The 22396-nt window shown below is 37.5% G+C and overlaps 1 protein-coding gene across 2 annotated transcripts in view; it reads left to right on the forward strand.

Annotated features, from left to right (window-relative positions):
- The window catches only part of ZC3H13 (zinc finger CCCH-type containing 13), a 98640-nt gene that overhangs the window by 48699 nt on the left and 27545 nt on the right, over positions 1–22396 (forward strand). For both annotated transcript variants that reach the window (XM_030310883.1, XM_032595574.1), the window contains exons 9-11: positions 11498–11808; positions 14598–15062; positions 21859–22050. In XM_030310883.1, coding sequence (XP_030166743.1) covers positions 11498–11808; positions 14598–15062; positions 21859–22050 — 968 coding nt within the window. The remainder of the gene's footprint in view (positions 1–11497; positions 11809–14597; positions 15063–21858; positions 22051–22396) is intronic.

The following is a 22396-nucleotide window of genomic DNA, read 5'->3' on the forward strand; positions in this document are numbered from 1 at the left end:
CAGGTAGAACTTGGAAGGCCTACTGGGTGTAGGGGATTGCTTACATTTCTTAAGAATGGTTCCCTATTTAGTTACTAGAAGAGTATGCGTATGTGTGGGACAGGTGGTGCAACAAGACCATATGGTCCTATGACTTAAGTCCTTCTCCCTGTCTTCCGGGTCTCGTCTGAAGTCCACAACCTTCTACGTCAAGGGCTCCTAACCTGAGATCCATTGGTAGATTTTAGGGAATCTGCACATTTCTTGATTTGTGGGTATAATTTTACTGGTGTGTGTTTTGGCGAGAGGGAATGTACCTATTCCTCCCAGAAAAATTCATGATTTTCCCCCTCTCTTTGCCACTCATCTGGCACTTGAGGATTTGAGTATCTTCCCCCCGCACCTTCATTAGCCACGTCAACTGTGTTAAGAATATACTCCATTCCCAGAATATTTGTTAATTTGAATAGCACTATATTCTGTCATGTTTTGAAGAGAATAGTTTGGAGGCCATGGTTTTAGAAGAATGTTTCTAATCAGTGTCTTCCCATTTGACAGGTAGACTTTACTCAACTATGATTTATTTATGCAACATGGACCAAAACCTGAATACCACTTGTTTATCCAAAAAAAAAAAAAAGAAGCCTTACAGGTTTTATTACTTTACTTTTAGAAAAATGTAGCAATTTCCCATTACATTTTTGTAAAATAAACTTTCCGTGACCTGCTCTGTACAGAAGATGGTAACATCTTGATTACCTGGAATTCAACTAAATCATTTTTATTCTGTAATTTGTTTTAGAAGAGGTGTAGTACACAGAAAAATTACATTCAAATTACATATTTAGTCAGAAAATCACTTGTGAAGGGAATATTTTGTGAGTATGAATATTCCTAACCTGTAACATCTAGATAATCCTAAAGTGGATATTTACAATGATGTTTCACTGGGCTTGTAATACTTTTCATCAGTGAAAATCCATATTCTGTATACATTGCTGAATAAGGAGAGTGAACCAAATTATTAGTGTACTTTAAGAACAAAGGCTTAAACAAGGACAAACTTTTTGGATTAGTAGTTAACCAGAGGACTTAGCTAGCAATTGTATATAGCCCATTCTACTGGACATTTGGTTAAATATGGTTTTATTGATGGATAGTAATATGTCTTAATCAAGTTGTAGGATGCAGAATTTTGTGTTAAATGAGAAGAATGTAGCTAATCACTTAAAAAAAAACAACACTTCATTATAATTACCTGAATATAGAAGTGTACTTCTTGATAGTACAAATGCTTGCATGATGAGTCTTCCCCAGATTTCAAAGACAGATCTCATCATTCAAAACTTGTTGGCTTTGACTTCAATTTAGTAGAATAAGCAAATTATCATCAAATTGACAATCTTATTTCTCCTTTCAGTGATTGCACACATTTATCAAAATAATTAAATCAAAATGTTTCAGACCTTTGACAAAGAATGTTATTTATTGGATTTATTCAGTATTTACTATTCATGTATAGATACCATGGTCTGGACTGGCACATCTCATCCCGTGGCCATGAGCCATAGGATAGGGAATAGTCCATTTGTTCACTGAGCATGTTCTATAGACTGAAGTATAGTTGTTTTTTTTTTTTAATTTTAATGTTTATTTTTTTTATATATATATGAAATTTATTGACAAATTGGTTTCCATACAACACCCAGTGCCCATCCCAAAAGGTGCCCTCCTCAATACCCATCACCCACCCTCCCCTCCCTCCCACCCTTAATGTTTATTTTTGAGAGAGAGAGTACAAGAGGGGGAGGGGCAGAGAGAGGGAGACAGAATCTGAAGTAGACTCCAGGCTCTGAGGTGTCAACACAGAGCCTGACACGGGGCTCGAACTCACAGATCACAAGATTACAACCTGAGACAAAACTGGACACTTAACCAACTGAGCCACCCAGATGCCTCTGAATTATAGTTTCTTGAGTAAATGTGCACTAATGTTGCTTGGTTATATATAGAGGATGGAAAAATACTACACTAACGTTACTGTACTAACTGTACTGTACTAACGTTACATTTCACACTGAAAAACATAGAATCATATAATGATCCCTTCATGTCCATCTTGTTTCATCTATACCCCTGTATACCTCCTCCTCCATCCAATATTATTTTGAAACAAATCCTAAACATCTTACTACTTCATCTGTCTATATTGTAGAATATATCTCCAAAAGATCAGTACACTTAAAAATATATAATCAGTACACCAGTATCACACCTAAAAGAAAAAAAGGAGATAGTATAACTTTAAAATATAAAACTTAGAAGTATTGATGATTTAAATATCTTTTATAACATTTTCCCAATTAAGGGATATTACCACAGGTAATCATGAAGGATATAAACACTTTTTAATATTAAGATGGAACCTTTGTAGTCAGGTTAGGAATTGTTTATTTGAGGCATTTTTTTTTTCTGCATTTGATTGAACCCTGTGTATAGACCTAAAAAGTGTCTTCATATGAATGTGATTTAGGCTAGAGATACAAAATTAAGGCACTTAAAGAAATATGTAATATAGCTGAATATAATTCTATAATGCACTAAATTTATGGTAGACTTGTGTTAAAAATGAGTTTTATTTATTTATTTATTTTAAGTAAGCTCTGTGCCCAGCTGGGGGCTTGAACTCTCACCATCCTGATATCAAGAGTCGCATGCTCTACTGACTGAGCTAGCCAGGTGCCCCCAAAATGAAAGGGTTTTATAAATATCAAAATAGCGCAGTCACATTGGGGGAAAAATAGCAATTTCACAATTTTTGGTCCAATTGATCCAGTTTGGGGCTTTCATTAGAGAGTTATGAAATCTAGAATGGTGTTTATGTCCATACAAATTGTACTTCTGTCTTTTGTCCAACATACTTGGTGAAATTAGAGACTTGAGAGGGAAGTTGTTCTCAAGCAGTTTCAGAGAGGTTTTCAGGAACAGGAGGTAGTTGGGAAAGTTCCAATAATTGGTCCAGTCAGAAGTGTATACCATGGTAAATGGAGGCCAGATATTCAATCGAGTAAAAATGTGGGGCTGCATAGTGGGGTTAATGAAAGGCACCCAGCTGCACCAGCAAAATCTATCCCAGTCTGGCTGTGGTTTGGTGGCATCTGGTGGTAGTTTTTTTCACTGACAGTGAAATGACCTGTGACTGGATAGGACTTTCAGGACAGTGGCAAGGATTTCAAGAATCTCCCTTACTTGGTTACCCATTTTGCTGGCCTGAGCTTAGATGTTATGTCTGAGAAATGAGTCCAGAGTCTTGAGGACTTTTCTTATAAATTTTTTTTTTTCAACGTTTATTTATTTTTGGGACAGAGAGAGACAGAGCATGAACGGGGGAGGGGCAGAGAGAGAGGGAGACACAGAATCGGAAGCAGGCTCCAGGCTCCGAGCCATCAGCCCAGAGCCTGACGCGGGGCTCGAACTCACGGACCGCAAGATCGTGACCTGGCTGAAGTCGGACGCTTAACCGACTGCGCCACCCAGGCGCCCCTCGAGGACTTTTCTTTACCTTCCTCCTTCCCAAGACTGCATTGCTTGCTGTTTCTTGCTGTAGTCTGATTTTCTCCGTCATCACCTCACCACCCCATCCCATCCCATCCCAGGAGAAAGTGATAACTTTAACTTGCTCCAGCAGGCAGAGGATAGGAGCCAGTTGCCTTCATTCAAATGTCTCCATTTGAATGAAGGCAACTGGCTCCTATCCTCTACCTGGCGTGTGTTGTTTCTGGATTTTATTTTATTCGGAATACTGACTCTCTTACTCCTAAAGCTTAAAAACAATCTTCTCATGTGTGCCAGGGATACCAAGTACTTGTCTCTTGTGACTTTCTATCACAATGGCGGGTACAGTTTTTAGTTCAGTAAGTCATGTGATTGAGCAAATCTGTGTCAGGCTCTTGAACAAGATTCTGAAAAATTCTATTATCGACTCTTGATTACAGCTCAGGTCATGATCTCATGGTTCATAGTTCAAGCCCTGAGTCAGACTCAGCGCTGATGTTGTAGAACCTGCTTGGGATTCTCTGTCTCCTTCTCTCTCTGCCCCTCCCCTGCTCACTCTTCAATCTCTCTCAAAATAAGCATTTAAAAAAAATTCTTAAGCGATTTAAATGATAAATCTAGGTTTTAATAACATTGAAGGATGTGTTGATTTAAGGATTATCTTAACAGTCTTTATTCTTAAGTTGAGGCTTCTGAAATTTCTTCATTGCAAAATGCAAAGTTGAAATTGACCCAGAATTATGAGTACTCAGATTAGGGTTACTTGTTTTATGTAGAATTGGTTAGTTTGCTTCAATCAAATCTGTTTTACAAGTACATTATATATTTATGAGAAGATCTCTTTCAAAAGCTTCCCACAGACAAAAGTATTCTCCTCTTTTTGTAGATTGTTGACTTAAAAACGTTTCCCCTTGCAGGGAGTATTTATCACCTGCTGCAAAGGGACAGCAAACTCTAGGTTTAAAACAAGTCCTTACACAGAAGCATTTTCTCTCTCCATCTGATGTAATTATTTAGACAGGTAAAATCTTGCTAGATTTTTTTTTTTTTTTGAAGGATACTTGACACATAATGTTAATTTAGCTTCGTGTGTACAGCACAGTGATTCATCTGCTCTGTACAGTATGCTGGGCTCATAAGCGTAGCTACCATCTGTCACCATACAGAGCTATTTCAATACCATTGACTGTGGCCCTTATGTTGTACCTTTTATCCTTGTGACTTATTTATTCCATAACTGGAAGCCTGTATCTCCCACTCCCTTTCACCCAGTTTGTCCATCTCCTCACTCCTCTTCCCTCTGACACCATCGGTTTGTCCTCTTGAATTTACAGGTCTGTTTCTACTTTTTGTTTCTTTATTCGTTTGTTTTCTTTTTAGGTTCCACACGTAAGTGAAATTAGGTGGTATTCATCTTTTTCGGTCTGACGTGTTGTGTAGCATAATACCTTTCAGGTCCATCCATGTTGTTGCCAATGGCAAGATCTCATTCTTTTTTATGGCTGAGTCCTATTCCATTGCACATATATACCACATCTTCTTTATCTGTTTATCTATTGATGAACAGTTAGGCTGCTTCCATATCTTGGCTATTGTAACTAATGCTCTAGTTAACATAGGGGTGCATATAACTTTTTCAAATTCGTGGTTTTGTTTTCTTTAGGTAAATACCCAGTAATGAAATTACTGCATCATTTGGTTTTTCTGGTTTTAATTTGGGGTACGGGGGGGGACCTCCATAGTGCTTTTCCGAGTGACTCCACCAGTTTACATTTCCTATCAGCAGTGCACGAGTGTTCCTTTTTGTCCACATCCTCGCTAACACTTGTTATTTCTTGTGTTTTTGATTTCTAGCCATTCTGACAGTTGTAAGGTCATTGTCTCATTGTGGTTTTGATTTGCATTTCTCTGATGATTAGTAATGTTGAGCATCTTTTCATGTGTCTGTTGGCCAGCTGTATGCCTTCTTTGGAAAAATGTCTCTTCAAGTCCTCTTCCCGTTTTTAATTGCAATTACTTGGTGTTTTTTTGGTGTTGAGTTATATACACTCTTTATACATTTTGGGTAATAACCCCTTACAGGATATATCATTTGCTACAAGTATTTTCTCCCATTCAGTAAGTTGCCTTTTTGTGTTGATGGTTCCTTAGCTATACAAAAGCTTTTTATTTTGGTATAGTCCCAGTAGTTTATCTTTGCTATTGTTTCCCTTCCCTGAGGAGACATATCTAGGAAAATGTTAAGGCAGATGTCAAAAAATGACTGCCTATGTTTTTTTCTAGAGGTTTTATGGTTTCAGGTCTTTAATCCGTTTTGAGTGTATTTTCATGTATGGTGGAAGAAAGGATCCAGTTTCATTCTTTTGCATGTAGCTGTTCAGTTTTCCAGCACCATTTACTCCATTTCCCCATTTAATCTTTCCTCTTTTGTCATAAATTAATTGACCACGTAAACATGGGCTTCTTTCTGGGCTCTCTGTCCTGTTCCATTGAACTATGTGTCTGTTTTTGTGCCAGTACCAATACTGTTTTGATCACTATAGTTTTTTAGTATATCTTGAAATCTGGAATTGTGATACCTCCAGCTTTGTTTTTTTTTTTTTTTTTCCTCAAGATTGCTTTGGCTATTCAGGGTCTTTTGTGGTTCCATACAAATTTTAGGATTATGTGTTCTAGTTCAGTGAAAAATGCTGTTGGTATTTTGATAGGAATTACATGGAATCTGTAGATTGCCTTTTGAACAATATTAATTCTTCCACTCAATGAGCATAGTAGGTCTTTCCATTTGTTATTTTCAGTTTCTTTCATCAGTGTTTTATAGTTTTCAGAGTACAGGTCTTTCACCTCCTTGTTTAAGTTTATTCCTAAGTATTTGATTGTTTTTTGGTGCAATTGTAAATGGAATGGTTTTCTTAATATCACTTTGCTACTTTGTCATTGTTGTATAGAAATGCAATCAATTTCTATGTAGTTTTTCACCCTGCAACTTTACTGAATTCATGTATTCTGATAGTGTTTTGGTGGAGACTTCAGGGTTTTCTCCTTATAGTATCATGTCATCTGCAAATAGTGACAGTTTAATTTCTTCCTTACCAATTTGGATGTCTTTTATTTCTTTTTCTTCTCTGATTGGTGTGGCTAGGACTTCCAGTGCCATGTTGAATAATAGCAGTGAGAGTGGACATCCTTGTCTTGTTCCTGATCTTAGAGGAAAAGCTCTGTTTTTCACCATTGGATATGATGTTAATTGTGGGTTTGTCCTAGATGGCTTTTGTTATGTTGAGGTATGTTCCTTCAAAAGCCACTTTGTTGAGAATTTTTATCATAAATGGATGTTGGATTTTGTCAGTGCCTTTTCTGCATCTGTTGAGATGTTCATAATGATTTTTATCCTTTGAGATCTTGCTAGATTTTGTTTTGTTTTGTTTTGTTTTTTCAACGTTTATTTATTTTTGGGACAGAGAGAGACAGAGCATGAACGGGGGAGGAGCAGAGAGAGAGGGAGACACAGAATCGGAAACAGGCTCCAGGCTCTGAGCCATCAGCCCAGAGCCCGATGCGGGGCTCGAACTCACGGACCGCGAGATCGTGACCTGGCTGAAGTCGGACGCTTAACCGACTGTGCCATCCAGGCGCCCCTGAGATCTTGCTAGATTTTGAATGACACTTCCCTGCCTAAATCTCTTCAGGGATTTTCTTCATGCTGAGAATAAAATCCAGACTTTTACCATGACCTGGATGACTTCACATCATCTGACCTTCTCTCATGTAACTCTTCACTCATAAGTTGAAGTTAACCTTGTCTTTCTGTTTTTCTCATGTCTGGTGATATCTCTCGCCTGCCTTCTTTGTTGTTGCTGAACCCTATGCAAGGCAAGTTCTGTCCCCAGATTTTCAGCTCTTGGTTCAGATTTCACCTTCTCAGTCAAGGCCCTTTCCATCCAAGCAACCTAAAGTTGCCTGCCTCACATTTATTTTATTTTTTGGACCTAACAGTTTCTGTTTCATTACCCTGTTTTACAAACTTTGTTGCATTAACGAGCTGAAATTGCTTTGCTTTCTTAGTGGTGGTCTACTTCTAGACCATATAGTTAGGACAGACTGGTTTTCAGTCCACTGGCTCTCTTATTTTAGGGGTGTTGTCATAAACAGGAAATGAGTTATTATATGGAGAGTACTTAAAACGGTGTCATGTACACAGCAATATATGTGTTACCTGCTGTTATTATTGGTATTATTATTGCTATTATTATTATTACTATTATTATTATTATTATTATTATTATGTGAGTGGTTTTGTCTGCCTTCTTTGCCTCTGCATTCTTAGTGCCAAAAATAATGCTTGGAGCATAGAAGGTGCTCACTTAATATTTGCTCAGTGAATTAAAATGACTATTTTATATAAGGATATGTTTCTTATGTAAAATAAAACAGCTTAAATATTTCTATGTGTGAAATCTGTATCGTGTTATATTGTATTTTACCACAGGAAGCAGATTTTGGTAGTGTTCATAGTCCATTTGTGGGGTTTTTTTAAGTATACTTTTTGCATGATGATTTTAAAGGGTGAGTTATAACTGTTACATTATGAAAGCATATTTTCATATTGGAGGAATAGAAACCATCATTGTAAGAAAAAGTGGTATTAGTAATTTTAAGAAAGTGCAGGGTAAACATATTGGTTTGTAGGTAAAATATAGTATCTTGAATGAGAGACATTTTTTTTAACTTCATAATCTTTCACATTTTTCCCCAAGTGAAATATACCCTAAATATTCTCATCTCATATTGTGTCTTAATTATATCAGCATTAAAAACTTTTTTTATTAGAATTAAGTCAGACTAAAGATTGGCTTTCTCTGTGTGCTATAAATCACAGTACTTTTGCTAACAGTGTGCAGTTTTCTGTTTTAAGGTATATACCTTCTCTTCATGCAATAAACTCTTCTTTTTTCTTTATTTGAGCTTCAAATATCCCCTCCTTTTTCTCCCTCAGGTGAGAAACAATCCAGTTCCAGAGCCTAAGACTAGTTAATCTAAAATTACTGCTCTTCTAAGTAGAAATGTATTTTAATATATCTCTGCAGTAGTTTAAAAGCCAAAGTACTAATAATTTTCACCAGGTTTCAAAGACAGTTTTATGTCTTAGACTCACACATTTTCTATATGCAGAATGAACATAGGCCCAGGTCCACTTAGGCTGGCATCCATAATTTGACCCATATTGTTTTGGTAACAGATCCTCTCTTTTCACTATTCTTTAGTTATCAGACTTTTAAAAGAATAATAACAGGAAGATATAACGATGCTGTCTTAGCCAACTTGGGCTGTTATAACAAAACAGCTGAGTAGCTTAAACTAAACAGATATTCATGTCTCACAGGTGTAGAGGCTGGGAAGTCCAAGGTTAAGGTTCTGACAGATGAGATCCCTGGGGAGAGGCTCACTTCATAGACAGCTGTCTTCTCACTGTGTCTTCACAGGGAGGGGAGAGAGAGTGAGCTCTGTTCTCTTCCTTTGCTTGTAAGGACACTAATCTCAAAATGGGAGCCCCACCCATAGGATCTCATCTAAACCAATTATTCCCAAAGACCCTCACCTTCAAGTACTATCACATCGGGGACTTGTGGAAATTGGGGGGACACAAACATTCAATCCATAACAGATGCTGTTAAATTAAACCAACAGTTTTCTTAATTTTTTTTTTCTTGAAGGCTAGGTAAACAGAAAAATGCTGAAACCATAACTTGATAGCACGTTGGTGCTCTGACCTTAATTTGGTAGGGTGATTATCCTAAGCTTGAACTGAAGTTTTTTAAAACTTCCATCCTGTCAGCACCAAATTTGGATAGAAATGTGATTAGACTATATTGTGTTTTTTTAGTGATATTATGAACTCTCATTTTTTACGTTCTGTGAACTAATTACCAAGAGGTATTGCAGACATTCTTGAAACATTTTTAGTATACTCCATAAGTAAAATTAACCAAAATCTCAGTTCATTGAAGAGCCACATTTTTTATTTTGTCAATTTAGATATTTCCAAATTGACTAGAACGTGATGAAATTGAAATTGGAAAGCACCAAACAAGAACCATTCTGATTCTCAATCTTGCAGTATTTTTCTGTTGACTAAGATGCATTTGAATGTCCATTGATGATAGATGGTTTTCCAAATTTGGGTAAGACTCTGTGAGCATTTCTACTCATACCTATAAGTAAAAACATTTCTGTTAAGAGTCGGTTAAATTACAGTGGCTTATGGCTTTTTTTTTTTTATGACGAGGAAATAATTTTTATGAAAGACATGAAGGCTTAGTGGAATTGCTGATAACAGGAATATTTAGGTGAATGTCTACTTCCCGAGTAGGGCAGCATGTTGTAGTTAGCTGACTTTTTTTAGTCAGTTATTAATCCAAAAGGTATTTTTGTGTACTTGCTGAAATCCTTGTTCTGCAAAATTCTTTCCAATATACTGGATCACTTTCCTGAGTCAGTAACATATATTTTATGTATTTGAAGCTTTCATTGATAAAAGGTCTGCTAAGGCATCATTGATAAACAGCGTAGTTAAGGGCAGCAGTTCTCAATGAGGGGTGGTTTTGCCTCCCTGGGAACATTTGGCAGTGTCTGGGGTAATTTTCGATTGTTATGAATGGGGGTAAGAGGGAGGTGATGCTGGTGTCCGGTGGGTAGAAGTCTGGGGTGCTGCTGACATCCTGTGATGTACAGGACACCCCCCCCTCCCCACTACAAAGAATTACCGAATACAAAAGGTCAGTACTGCCAAGAGTGAGAAACCCTGGGTTAGGATTGTAGATGCTAAAAACATCTCTATCATAGACACTGAATGTAAATCTAAAACACTTTGACCAGGACTCCAGAATCTTTTGGAACAAACATCTAGTCTTCAAAATGATTGTTTTGAGGAATATACTCATCTGGGTTATGTGGTCTCTTATTTTTTAGACATTTCTTTTTAGTTATTGCACAAATGTATGTGTTCCAGCTTTCCATCACACACACATTTTGCATATTCATTGTAGACAGGGCCCAGGACATAACACATTGTAGGAGTGATTCAGATGTGCTTTGTGAGGTTATAAGTTGTTTCTCTGGCATCAGTGAAAGAAGATTTGAAGGGCATAGAAGAAGCCTTAGATAAACCAAGACTCATGAACTTAATCTGTGCTGGCTAAGAGTGAACATTGGTTATTTAAGATACAGACAGTATGGACAGTATGTCCTTTCCTTCACTGTAGCATTCTTTCCCCATCCTAAATGTCAACCCAGGCTGTGCAGGCTAGGTTTGGCTTAGCCAGTGATAACTTTTCCTTTTCCCTGCAGCCTTGAATTACCAGCCTTTCACAGCCACTTTCTGTCTAGATCTTCTAGTGGGTATTCAGCTTTTTCTGGTTTCCTCCCTCCAAGTACCTACTCACACTGTCAGAGATGATCTCTGATAAGAGTGAATTCCATACTGTAAGTGAGGGTAGTGTTCTCCCTACCTGTGCTCAGGGACAGTGTTACCTGGAAAAGGAAGTGTACCTTAGAGCCAAAGCTTGGGAGCAAGGCAGTGCATATCTCATCTACAACTGTTGCCTTGGGCTGACTTAAAATCAGATCTTAAAAAATTAACTTAGGGGCACCTGGGTGGCTCAGTCGGTTAAGCGTACGACTTCGGCCCAGGTCATGATCTCACGGTCTGTGGGTTCGAGCCCCACGTCAGGCTCTGTGCTGACAGCTCAGAGCCTGCAACCTGCTTCGGATTCTGCATCTCTTTCTGTCTCTGCCCCTCCTCCATTCGCACTCTGTCTCTCTCTCTCTCTCTCAAAAGTAAATAAACATTTGGGAAAAAAAATGAGTATTGTACAGCACTGTGAATTGAAATTTATCCTGGAATTATGGTTCACGCTTTTAGCTTTAACATTCAGGCTCTTCATTGTTGCTTTTTTTTTTACAGGTCTACTTCCCCAGTAGGACAGCATCATTCTCCTCTATCTTCTAGACATCACTCATCTTCCTCACAGTCAGGATCATCTATTCAAAGACATTCTCCTTCTCCTCGTCGAAAAAGGACTCCTTCGCCATCATATCAGAGGACAATAACTCCACCTTTACGACGCTCTGCTTCTCCTTACCCTTCACATTCTCTGTCTTCTCCTCAGAGAAAGCAAAGTCCCCCAAGACATCGCTCTCCAATGCGAGAGAAAGGGAGGCATGACCATGAACGAGCTTCACAGTCTCATGATCGGCGTCATGAAAGAAGGGAAGGTATGTACTTTATCTTGATTTTTTTAGAGTTCTTTAAGTATTTTCTTTATTAAAAAACCGGACATTCAGGTTTATTTTTGTATTAAGGAAAAGAGGAGAGCTGTGTTGTAAGTCTTCTGTAACAGAAGAGTTCTTGAGGGCAGTAGGAGGCACTTTTAATGATATGGGAACATAAGCTATGAAATGTATGGTGTAAATGGGCATTTTCGTGTATACTAAGGCGGTGCTTTCTTCCGGTGCTAGACATTTTGGACTGTCTGATTCTTAGAGTATCCCTCTAATTGCTTAGTTGATCCTTTAAAAAACCAAAGATGTGAACGAAAGAAAAGCAGCAACCCAGGGGGTAGAGTTTGAAAGCATCAGACATTCATAAAGAGGTAAGGGCTGGGGGACCATTAAGAAGGTCTGTGTAAACCACGCGATCCAGTTTCTAGGTGTAACTCCAGAAAGAAGTAAGCAAAGCTGTTTTCCTTTCTGGATCCCTGAGAATTAAGTTAACTTTGGATTTGCTACTCCCTCTTCAAGCTGAGATGCTATTCTAATCTGGCAGTACATCTCTTTCTCTACTCCTTGTCCAAGCTTCTTGTCCTTATTTACTTAAAGTTTTTTCCTAACTTCTCCTGAGTTGGTGTATGAACGTAATGAGTACTCAGGAAATACCGCTTATTTGCAACATTTCTGTTTAAAAAAAATTTTTTTTTCAACGCTTTTTATTTATTTTTGGGACAGAGAGAGACAGAGCATGAACGGGGGAGGGGCAGAGAGAGAGGGAGACACAGAATCGGAAACAGGCTCCAGGCTCCGAGCCATCAGCCCAGAGCCTGACGCGGGGCTCAAACTCATGGACTGCGAGATCGTGACCTGGCTGAAGTCGGACGCTTAACCGACTGCGCCACCCAGGCGCCCCTGCAACATTTCTGTTTAACATGCATTTTAAAATAAGCCTCTCCGTGAGTATGGTACCGCAGTCTCCTATGAAAGGTGTTGAATTTGGTTGTTCTCTATCAACAGTGCAAGCAATAGTTAATCAGATTCTTTTATTCAAAAAAATGATGAATGCATAGGTAGGGACCAGAGAGAACATCTGTTGCATAGAATTGCTTCTTGTGTACATGATTTTGGAACCGGATTGGCATAGCAGTATTTATGGAACATTGGTAAGATGGGAAAATTCTCTTAACACCTATCTATTAATTTTAATAAGATATTTAATTAGAGTTGACCAGGAATATAGTATATATTTAATGAACACTGACTGAATGAAAACTCTTTAGTGTGTTTAATAACTTCGTTTTGAAATAATGATGAGGGGAAATAGTATTCATTTAAGTCTTATAAGAATGCTTGTTTTGGGCTAAGAGTGGCTGATACTAGAGGAAGAATCCATTTAATAATAAACCATGTGTTTAGTTTCTTTGTAAGGAAGATGTTTCTTTAACCTTCCACATAAGAGATGTAGCAGATGTTTGTTCCTCCATTTCGATGTCATTTTCTGAAATAAAACTAATTTTAGTGGAAGAATGGGGAAGTAGATGACAAAATACAGTAACTAGATACATTTGTAAAGACAGATGGGGGACCTGTGGAAAAAGGATCTGGTAGTGAGTGAACATATTTTTAGGCACAGTTGGCATGGAAAGAGGACTCGAAGTCACAGGTATGCGCAAAAACGGATGGAGACCTTCAAATCCTTGCCTGATGCTTCTGTTCTTAAAGGCATTTGTGGATATAAGCACATGGACAAAGTAACTGGCAGGAGTTATTAATGGGAGAATCTAGGGGGTCTTGTGGACACTAGGTGTTGAGGTGGCTGGAGAAGGTCTATAGACCTAGCTATGGGGCAAAGAGAAAAGAAGACAACTTTACAATGTCTTAGGTATTAAAGCTACTACATTTGCTAAAATAGCCTCAGATCTTGAGGCAGTTCCAGAGTCTAAGAGCAACATATAAAGGAAACTGATGTAAAAACAAGGCAGTGTTTGTTTTTTGAGGTTCTCTTGTTAATCCTTTGATGTCATACCAGATTTATGCTATAATCAATTTATGCCTCTTCCAGGCATGTCTAAAGAATAGTTTCTCTTCTTCGCAGATTCCCTTTAGAAAGGGGGTCGCCTGAGCCATTTAGGCTCTGGGCCTCTTATTTCTTCATTTACACTGACAAGGTTGAAATAAATGATCAGTGAGTTTTGTTTCAACTTCTGAAAAACTGCAGCTCTTTTCTTATTTTTCTATGAACTATTAGAAAATGCTTTAAGTAGAGAAAACTTTAGAGACAGGAGTGATCCCACTAAACAGTTGAAGAAAAGAGAGGGTGACTAACAATATCCCTTTGCCAGCCACCTTACTAACTGTAGGCCACTCTTAAGTGCTTTAAGTACATTTGAGGTGGTCATGGGTGGTCTAGTCTGGTGGAGGTGGTTAAAGTCACTGTGTACCTCTGGATCTAAAAGTAGTTTCTAAAAAGTAAGCCATCAGTGATAGGAGATCCAACTTGTTTCAGTTGTTGAAGATCTGTAAGTATGGGTAAGTTGGGGCACTGGAAGATCCTATTCAGAGTTTATCTAATCAAGAACAAAGTTATATCCAGGCATTAATAAAATTACCTTTGGAATTTTAGCTTCTATATGGTCTTAATTTTCTTATTTGCCCATGTTTTCTTTCTTTCTTGTCTGCAACGAACATGAATTACTATGTTTCAAAAATTGTTTAAGCTCCAAATTACGTAAATTGTCTTGTTTCTCAAAATTTTGTGAAAGGAATTCTAGTTCGTTCCCACACTTGCCTTACAGAGACCAGAAGCAAAAGAGATAGAGAAAAGGACACAAGAGAAGAACGAGAGTATGAACAGGATCTGAGCTCTTCTAGAGACCACAGAGATGACCGAGAACCTCGAGATGGCCGGGATCGAAGAGATGCCAGGGATACTAGAGACCGACGGGAACTGAGGGACTCCAGAGACATTCGGGACTCCAGGGAGATGAGAGATTATAGCAGAGATAACAAAGAGAGCCGTGATCCCAGAGATTCTCGGTCTGCTCGTGATACCCACGACTACAGGGACCGTGAAAGTCGAGACACCCATCGAAAGGAGGATGCCTATCAGGAAGAATCCCGAAGTTATGGCAGAAACCATTTGAGAGAAGAAAGCTCTCGTACTGAAATAAGGAATGATGCCAGAAATGAGTCTCGAAGTGAAATTAGGAATGACCGGATGGGCAGAAGTAGGGGGAGAGGTCCAGAATTACCTGAAAAGGGTAAGGTTTTTGACTTGTCAATAAACTGTATCTTGTATGTTTATATAGAAATTATTAAATCATTTAAGGTTTCTTTTCTAAATGCATTCTTTTTTACATTCATTAATAATCATTTAGTCAAAGTAATTTTCACCTAGTTGAATTTTGGCCTTCCCTATAAATTCCAAATAGGAAGCGTTAAATTCCTAAGATTTAGGAATTTGCCCAAGCAGCGAAAGATGAATGGATCCTGATCCTAAGATCCCCTGGTTGAATTATATCCAGTCATGCCTACCCTCTTGATTAATGTGGAACGCTAAGAAAATTGCTGTCAGGCATAAAAGTAGAATGAAAAGAAAATAATTTTTAGTAAACAGGTACATGTATGGTAAGATTATTATTCAAGTGGGATTAAAATGGTGGACTTTCAAACTTCATGGTATCAGACACGACCGTGTATCCCGCAGTGTGCTTGTGCTCGCTTCACACCAAGTCCGATTATCGCGTATCAGAATCTCGAGCCACTTTCCTTCCGCTAAAAAGCGTTTGCCATCACCCAGTAACTACCCACCTAAACGTATTTGTCTCCGAACTGCTTGGACCGAATTCGTTTTGGCCTTTTTCCCTCCACTGTCTTCTCTCCCTCCCCTAAAATGCTTCTACAGAATTCTGAGCACTCATTCTTTCTGTTGGTCTTTTGGTCCATCTTGGTCAACATTACAGCTTCACATTAAGCTGAAGGCCCCTTACCTTCTCCTGCATAGTAGTCGTCGCTTTTCTTGGCCTTTTGCTTTTTCATACACGTTTTTTAAATGAGTTGTTTTTTAAAAAATTTCATGAAAAACTGTTGGATTTTTTTTCAAGTGCATCAAATTGATGAATTTATAACTTTTTCCTGTTAAAGCCTTGTACAGGTTTTATTCCTGGGTACCCAGCATTTTTGGTGCGCTTATTAAAAAAAGTTCTCTCTCTTTTTAATAATGCATTCACATGGCTCAAAATTTCAAAAGTATGGAAGGATATGTGGTGAGAGACCTCCCCGCTACCCCTGACCTCATTCATTCTCTTGCCAGTTTTGTCTGTATCCTTCCCAGAAATATTTTACACAAGCAGATTTGTGTGTGTACTCATCCCCTCTGGTTTTACAAACGCACTTTTTAAAAAATTGCTCTATAGCCTGCTGTTTTCACTTAAAAAATACCTTGGAGATCATTCCACTTCAGTCAACTTGATAAACAACTAACCCCTTCTTTTTGGTGCATTTGTCTACTGTAGGATATACTGTAAAGTTTTTTATAAGTTTTTATTTAAATTCGAGTTAGTTAACATACAGTGTAATACTAGTTTCAGGTATGCAGTATAGAGATTCAGCACTTCTGTACAGTCCCAGTGCTAATCACAAGTATGCTCCTTAATCCCCATCCCCTGTCGAACCCATCCCCTCACCCGCCAGAGCTCTGGTAGTTCTCTGTAGTTAAGAGTCTGGTTTCTGCTTTGCCTCTCTCTTTTTTTTAAATCTTTACTTATTTGTAAATTCCACATGCGTATAAACCTACGGTATTTGTCTCTCTCTGACTTATTTCACTTAGCATTATACTCTCTGACTTTATGTCGTTGCAAATGGCAAGATTTCGTCCTTTTTTATGGCCGAATAATATTCCATAGTGTATGTACATACCACATCTTCTTTACCCATTCATCAGTCAGTGGATGTTGGGCTGTTTTCCATAATTTGGGTATTATAAATGATGCTGTACATACAGAGGGACATGTATCCTTTTGCAGCAGTATTTTTATATTCTTTAGGTCAAAAGTAGTATTTTTATATTCTTTAGGTAAATACCTAGTAGTGCCAGTGCTGTATCGTAGGGTGGTTCTGTTTTTAACCTTTTGAAGAACCTCCACTCTTTTGCACAGTGGCTGGACCAGTTTGCATTCCCACCGACAGTGCAGGAGGAGGGCTCCCTTTCTCCACATCCTCCACACCACCTGTTGTTTCTTGTATTGTTGATTTTAGCCATTCTGACAGGTGTGAGGTGGTATCTCATTGTGGTTTTGATTGGTGTTTCCCTGATGATGAGTGATATTGAGCATCTTTCAGGTGCCCACGTGGGATTCTGGATCTCCCCTTCCCCATGCACGTGCACACACACGCACTCTCAAATAAATAAACATTAAAAAAATACTGAATTCTATATATATTGGGTCTTTTCCTGTACATACACACCTGTGATAAAGTTTAATTTATAAATTAAGCACAGTAAGACATTAACTAATAATAAAACAATGGTAATATACTGCAATGAGAATTACGTGAATGTGGTTTTCTCGAAATTCTTACTGTACCGTACTCACCCTTGTGAGGTGACATGGTGTATGCCTGTGTGATGAAAGGAAGTGAGGTGAATAATGTAGACATCATGAGGTAGCCTTAGGCTACTTTTGACCTTCTGACCAGATGTCAGGAGGAGAATCCCCTGCTTCTGGATCCCAGTGACCATGGGGAACTGAAATAGCAGAAAGCAAAGCTACAGATAGGGAAGACTACTGTAAATCCTATATTGATAGATGTTCAGGTAGTTCACTCTTGTTTGTTTTTGAACAGTGCTTCAGTGAATAACTGTGTCACTAAATAATATCTTTTTAAAATCTTTATTTTCTAAACTCTGTTGGTGTATGGAAATGATAATTGAGATTTGTATATTAATCTTACATTGTTACGTTGGTGTATTTTCATAGTAGATCTAGTTAGATTCTCTTAAACATTTATGTCTGGGAACACACAGATTTGGCTTTTCTGATTATGTACTGTCAATAACCTGCTGAGAATCTTTTTCAGTATAATATGGGATATGAGTGGTATAACAGGCTTCTTTGCTCTGTTTCAGATTTTAAAGTATTATTGTTGGCATTTCACTCTTAAGCATCGTGTTTGAAAATTTTTAGCAGATGTGTTTTACTGTGTTAAGGATGTCTGCTAATTTTCCCAACTTAGCTAACAGCTTCTATCATGACCATTTTTTCTGGATCTTGAGAAGGTCATAGTTGGTCCCTTTAACTTTTTTACTTACGTTTTATATATTTTTAAAAATTTCTTACTATTCTGGCATTTCTTTTTTTTTTAATGTTTATTTTGAGAGCGAGCACACCACGTGCATGGGGGAAGGGCAGAGAGCTAGGGAGAGAGAGAATCCCAAGCAGGCTCTGTGCTGTCAGCACAGAGCCCGATGTGGGACTCAGTCTCATGAACTGAACTATGAGATCATGACCTTAGCTGAAATCAAGAGTCAGATGTTCAACTGGCTGAACCACTCAGGTGCCCCTATCCTGGCATTTCTAAGATAAATGGAATTTTTTCATTTTTTTAAAGTTTTAGAATCAGTTTGTTAAAATTTAATGTTGAATTAAGTATCTGTGTTTTCAGCTGAGATTACATATAATTAGTGGCATGTTGATAAATTCTGAACAATGAACTCTTCAGAAAAAGCCCTGGCTTTTAGCTTTTGCCAATTTCCATGCTATAAAATAGCAGATTTTGAGCTGCTAACAGCAGAAGAGATGTGCACAATTGGCTCTTTCAAGCCAGCCTGAACAGCTTCTAGCATTACCACTGCATAGTTCATTTTTTATGTTCTTGTTTGGTTTGGGAATCAAAGTTATACTAGACATATAAAATGTGTTGGGAAGTGTTGCTTCTTTTTTTCCTCTAGAATAATTTACGTATGATTACTTATGTATTCTGTGACAGTTTAACGACAGTTGTCTGTTAAACCTGGTTTCCTATTTTTTTGATGGTTAGAGCTTTTACTACCAATTGAGTTTCTTACAAGAATTTCAGATTTAGATTATTATAATAGTTATAGATTTGTTTTTTTTTCTTAAAGCAGTATAGTAAGTTATATTTTTCTAAGAAATTTGTTTTCAAAATTTTGATACAAAGATGTTTCAAAACTCTTTTAAATCTCTATTATGACTATGTTTCCTTGTTTTTCTTGCTCAGTCTTGCCAAAGATATAGCTATTTTGATTGAGTCTTTTCAAAAAACTAATCTTTGGTTTGTATCTCTTTTGTATCCTTTGTATCTCTTTTGGTCTATTAATTTCTACTCTTGGGTTTTCCTTTGTTATGAAATGTGTGATAATTGTATTAGTAACCATTCTAAACACTATTTCTAAGTTTTAATACAATTTCTTCTTTGACTCATGAGTTACGTAGAAAAGGGATTTAAAATTTTTAATCATACTTTTTAAAATAAATCCCCTTCCCTAATTTTAATTGTTGTCAGAAAAGACTTTGAAGTCAGCTCTTTGGGATTTGTATTTGTTAAGACTTAGCTGTGGCTCAGAAATTTTTATAAATGTTCTGCGTGTGCTTTTAATTGTTGGATGCAAAGGGTGTCTCTGAGATCAAGCTTGTTAACCATGCTTTCAAATCTACACGGAATTAGTTTTAGTCTGCCTTTTCTAACACTACAAAGAAGTGAGTTGAATCTTCCACTGTCATTGTGAATTTGTCAATTTTGTGTGATTTGATCAGTTTTTGCTTTGAATATTTGAAGCCTTCACTGTTAGGTACTCATAAGGCACATTATTCCTTTCATCATTGTAGAATGACCCTCTTTATCCCTAATAGTGCTTTTTGTCTTGAACGTTATTTTACTAACATTTCTTTTGGTTAGTATTTGATGAGTATCTTTTTTCATCCTTTCAACCTTACTGTATCTTTTTGTTTTAAATGTGACTCTAAACAGCATAGATTAGACATATGTCGAATCTTCTTATTGTATCATCTTTGATTCTTAACTTTCATCTCTTTATCTCTCTTTTGTTTCCTGGGTTGTATCCTCAGATGTAATCTTTTTTTTTTTTACTAATTATCTCTTAGCTGCATCTAAGCTATCATTTAACTTATTTTTTCCTAGATGTTATGTGGGGCTCATCTCTATTCTTTAAAAATTGTTTTAAGTTTCTTCTTTGTGGTCTTTAATTATTAAAGCATTCTATACGTATATTTTTATTATTAAAATACATTGCTAATAGTATTTAGAATTATTCTGTAATTCTTTTAAGGGCTCAAAGCCTATTATTATAGTGTGTGTGTGTGTGTGTGTGTGTGTGTGTGTGTGTGTGTGTGTGTAGCTGTATGTATTTTTTAAAAACCACTTTATTGAGATAGGATTGACATACAAAAAGCTGCACATATTTAATGTATACAACTTGAGCTTGGGGATACGTATATAATCATGAAACCTTCACTACAGTCTATGGCTAAACATAACCATCACCTGCAGAAGTTTCCTCAGGTTCTCTGTTATTTTGTATGTATGTGATGAGAACATTTAACATAAGATCTACCCTGTTACCAAATTTTTGAGTTTCCAACACAGTATTATAACTGTGGGCAGGCATTATGCTATAGTGTAGATCTCTAGGACTTACTCATCTTATACAACTGAAACTTTGTACCCTTGACTAATATCTTTGTGTTTCCTTCTATCTCCAGCCCTGTCAGTTAGCATTCTACTAAGAGTTTGACTGTTTTAGATTCCACATATGAGTGGTATCACACACATAGTGTTTGTTGTTCTGTGGGTGACTTATCTCACTCAGCATAACGTCCTCCAGGTTCATCTATGTTATCTCACATGGCAAGATTTCCTTTTTTTTTCCTCCCTTTTCTTTTCCTTTTTTTATTCCTTTCTTTCTTAAGGCTGAATAATATTCCATTATATGTATATGCCACATTTTTTTGTATCCATTTGTCAGGGGACATTTCAGTTGCTTCCATGTCTCGACTATTACGAATAATGCTATAGTGAATATGGGAGTGCAGATACCTCTTCCAGTTCCTGATTTCAATTCCATTGGGTATATATATACGCAGGAATGGGATTACTGGATCATACGGTGGTTCTATTTTTAATTTTTTTGTGGACCCTCCATACCGTTTTCCAGTAGTGGCTGTGTAGCCTTGCATTACCGTTACCACAGTCAAGATACTCAACTGTGTATCACAGGACTCCCTGTATGACCCCTTTATAGCCACACTTGACTCCTCTCTTTCGTCCCTGGCCCCTGGCAGCCACTAATGTGTCCTCCATTTTACAATTTTTATTTCACAAATATTGCATAATGGAATCAGGCCGTATGTATCCTTTTCATTCTGCATAATTTCCTTGAGTTTCATCCAAGTTGTTACACGTGTCAGTAGTTGGTCCTTGTAGTATTCCATGGTCTGGATATACCACAGTTTAACCATTCACCATTGAAAGACATCTGGGTACTTTCTAGGTCTGGGCTTCTACAAATAAAGCTACTACGAACATTCATTTCCCACATTTTTTAATGAAAACTTTTAGGCACCACTTAATGTTAACAAAGTACTTGGGTTCTGTGTTGGAATGTTTTTGCTACGAATTGTAATCAAAGCAATAATATAGATCTACTTTTCATTATTTTCATGATATTTCTGTGAATTAGATATGAATGGATAGCTTTTTTTGGGGGGGGGGAGGATTTGGGTTAATTGAAATGAGTCTTCTTGCTTTATGATTCCATTATGACTTTTTTAATAGATAGTAAAAACTGGGACCTAGCTTACCCGAGCCCATCATTAGACCATTTGGGTGTTACGATCCAACATTTAATATTCTTTTCAACAATGATTACCATACTTTGAAACACCAAAAAAGAAAAACAGCAACAACCCCAACACACCTTAACTTGTATGTTTTATTTGGGAAAAAAGATTGTGACTGATATAACTTGTTGAATAAAGTGTATGTGTTTAAACATTTGTGTGAATATCCTTTGTTTAGGAAGTCGAGGCACAAGAGGTTCTCAAATTGATAGTCACAGTAGTAGTAGCAACTATCATGACAGCTGGGAAACTCGAAGTAGCTATCCTGAAAGAGACAGATATCCTGAAAGAGACAACAGAGATCAAGCAAGGGATTCTTCGTTTGAGAGAAGACATGGAGAGAGAGACCGTCGTGACAACAGAGAGAGAGGTTTGTCAGATGGCGTATTATTAAATAATGGCCACCAGTGGTTGGGAGAATCGTTTTTGAAAAACCGTCATCCGTTTACTTTTTTAATGTATCTTTTAAGACTTCTGCTTGTTGACACATTTGAAACTATTATCTTCACTCATATGATCTTCCTTGTTTATTTGAGAGTATGTAAGTGGTTAGCCACCAGAGTACCTGTTTGGCAGCAGAGTGGGTACTGAGGTGCAGTAAGCGCTGGCACACTGCAAGAACTGAGGCTCCCTGCTGAATGTCTCTCGCCTTAACCTAATGGCTTATACCCCTTCGAAGAATGTAGATGCTTGGGGGCCAGTCTAGGCGTTTCTGA

The sequence above is a fragment of the Lynx canadensis genome, chromosome A1 (assembly GCF_007474595.2).
Source record: "Lynx canadensis isolate LIC74 chromosome A1, mLynCan4.pri.v2, whole genome shotgun sequence".
Lineage (NCBI taxonomy): Eukaryota > Metazoa > Chordata > Mammalia > Carnivora > Felidae > Lynx > Lynx canadensis.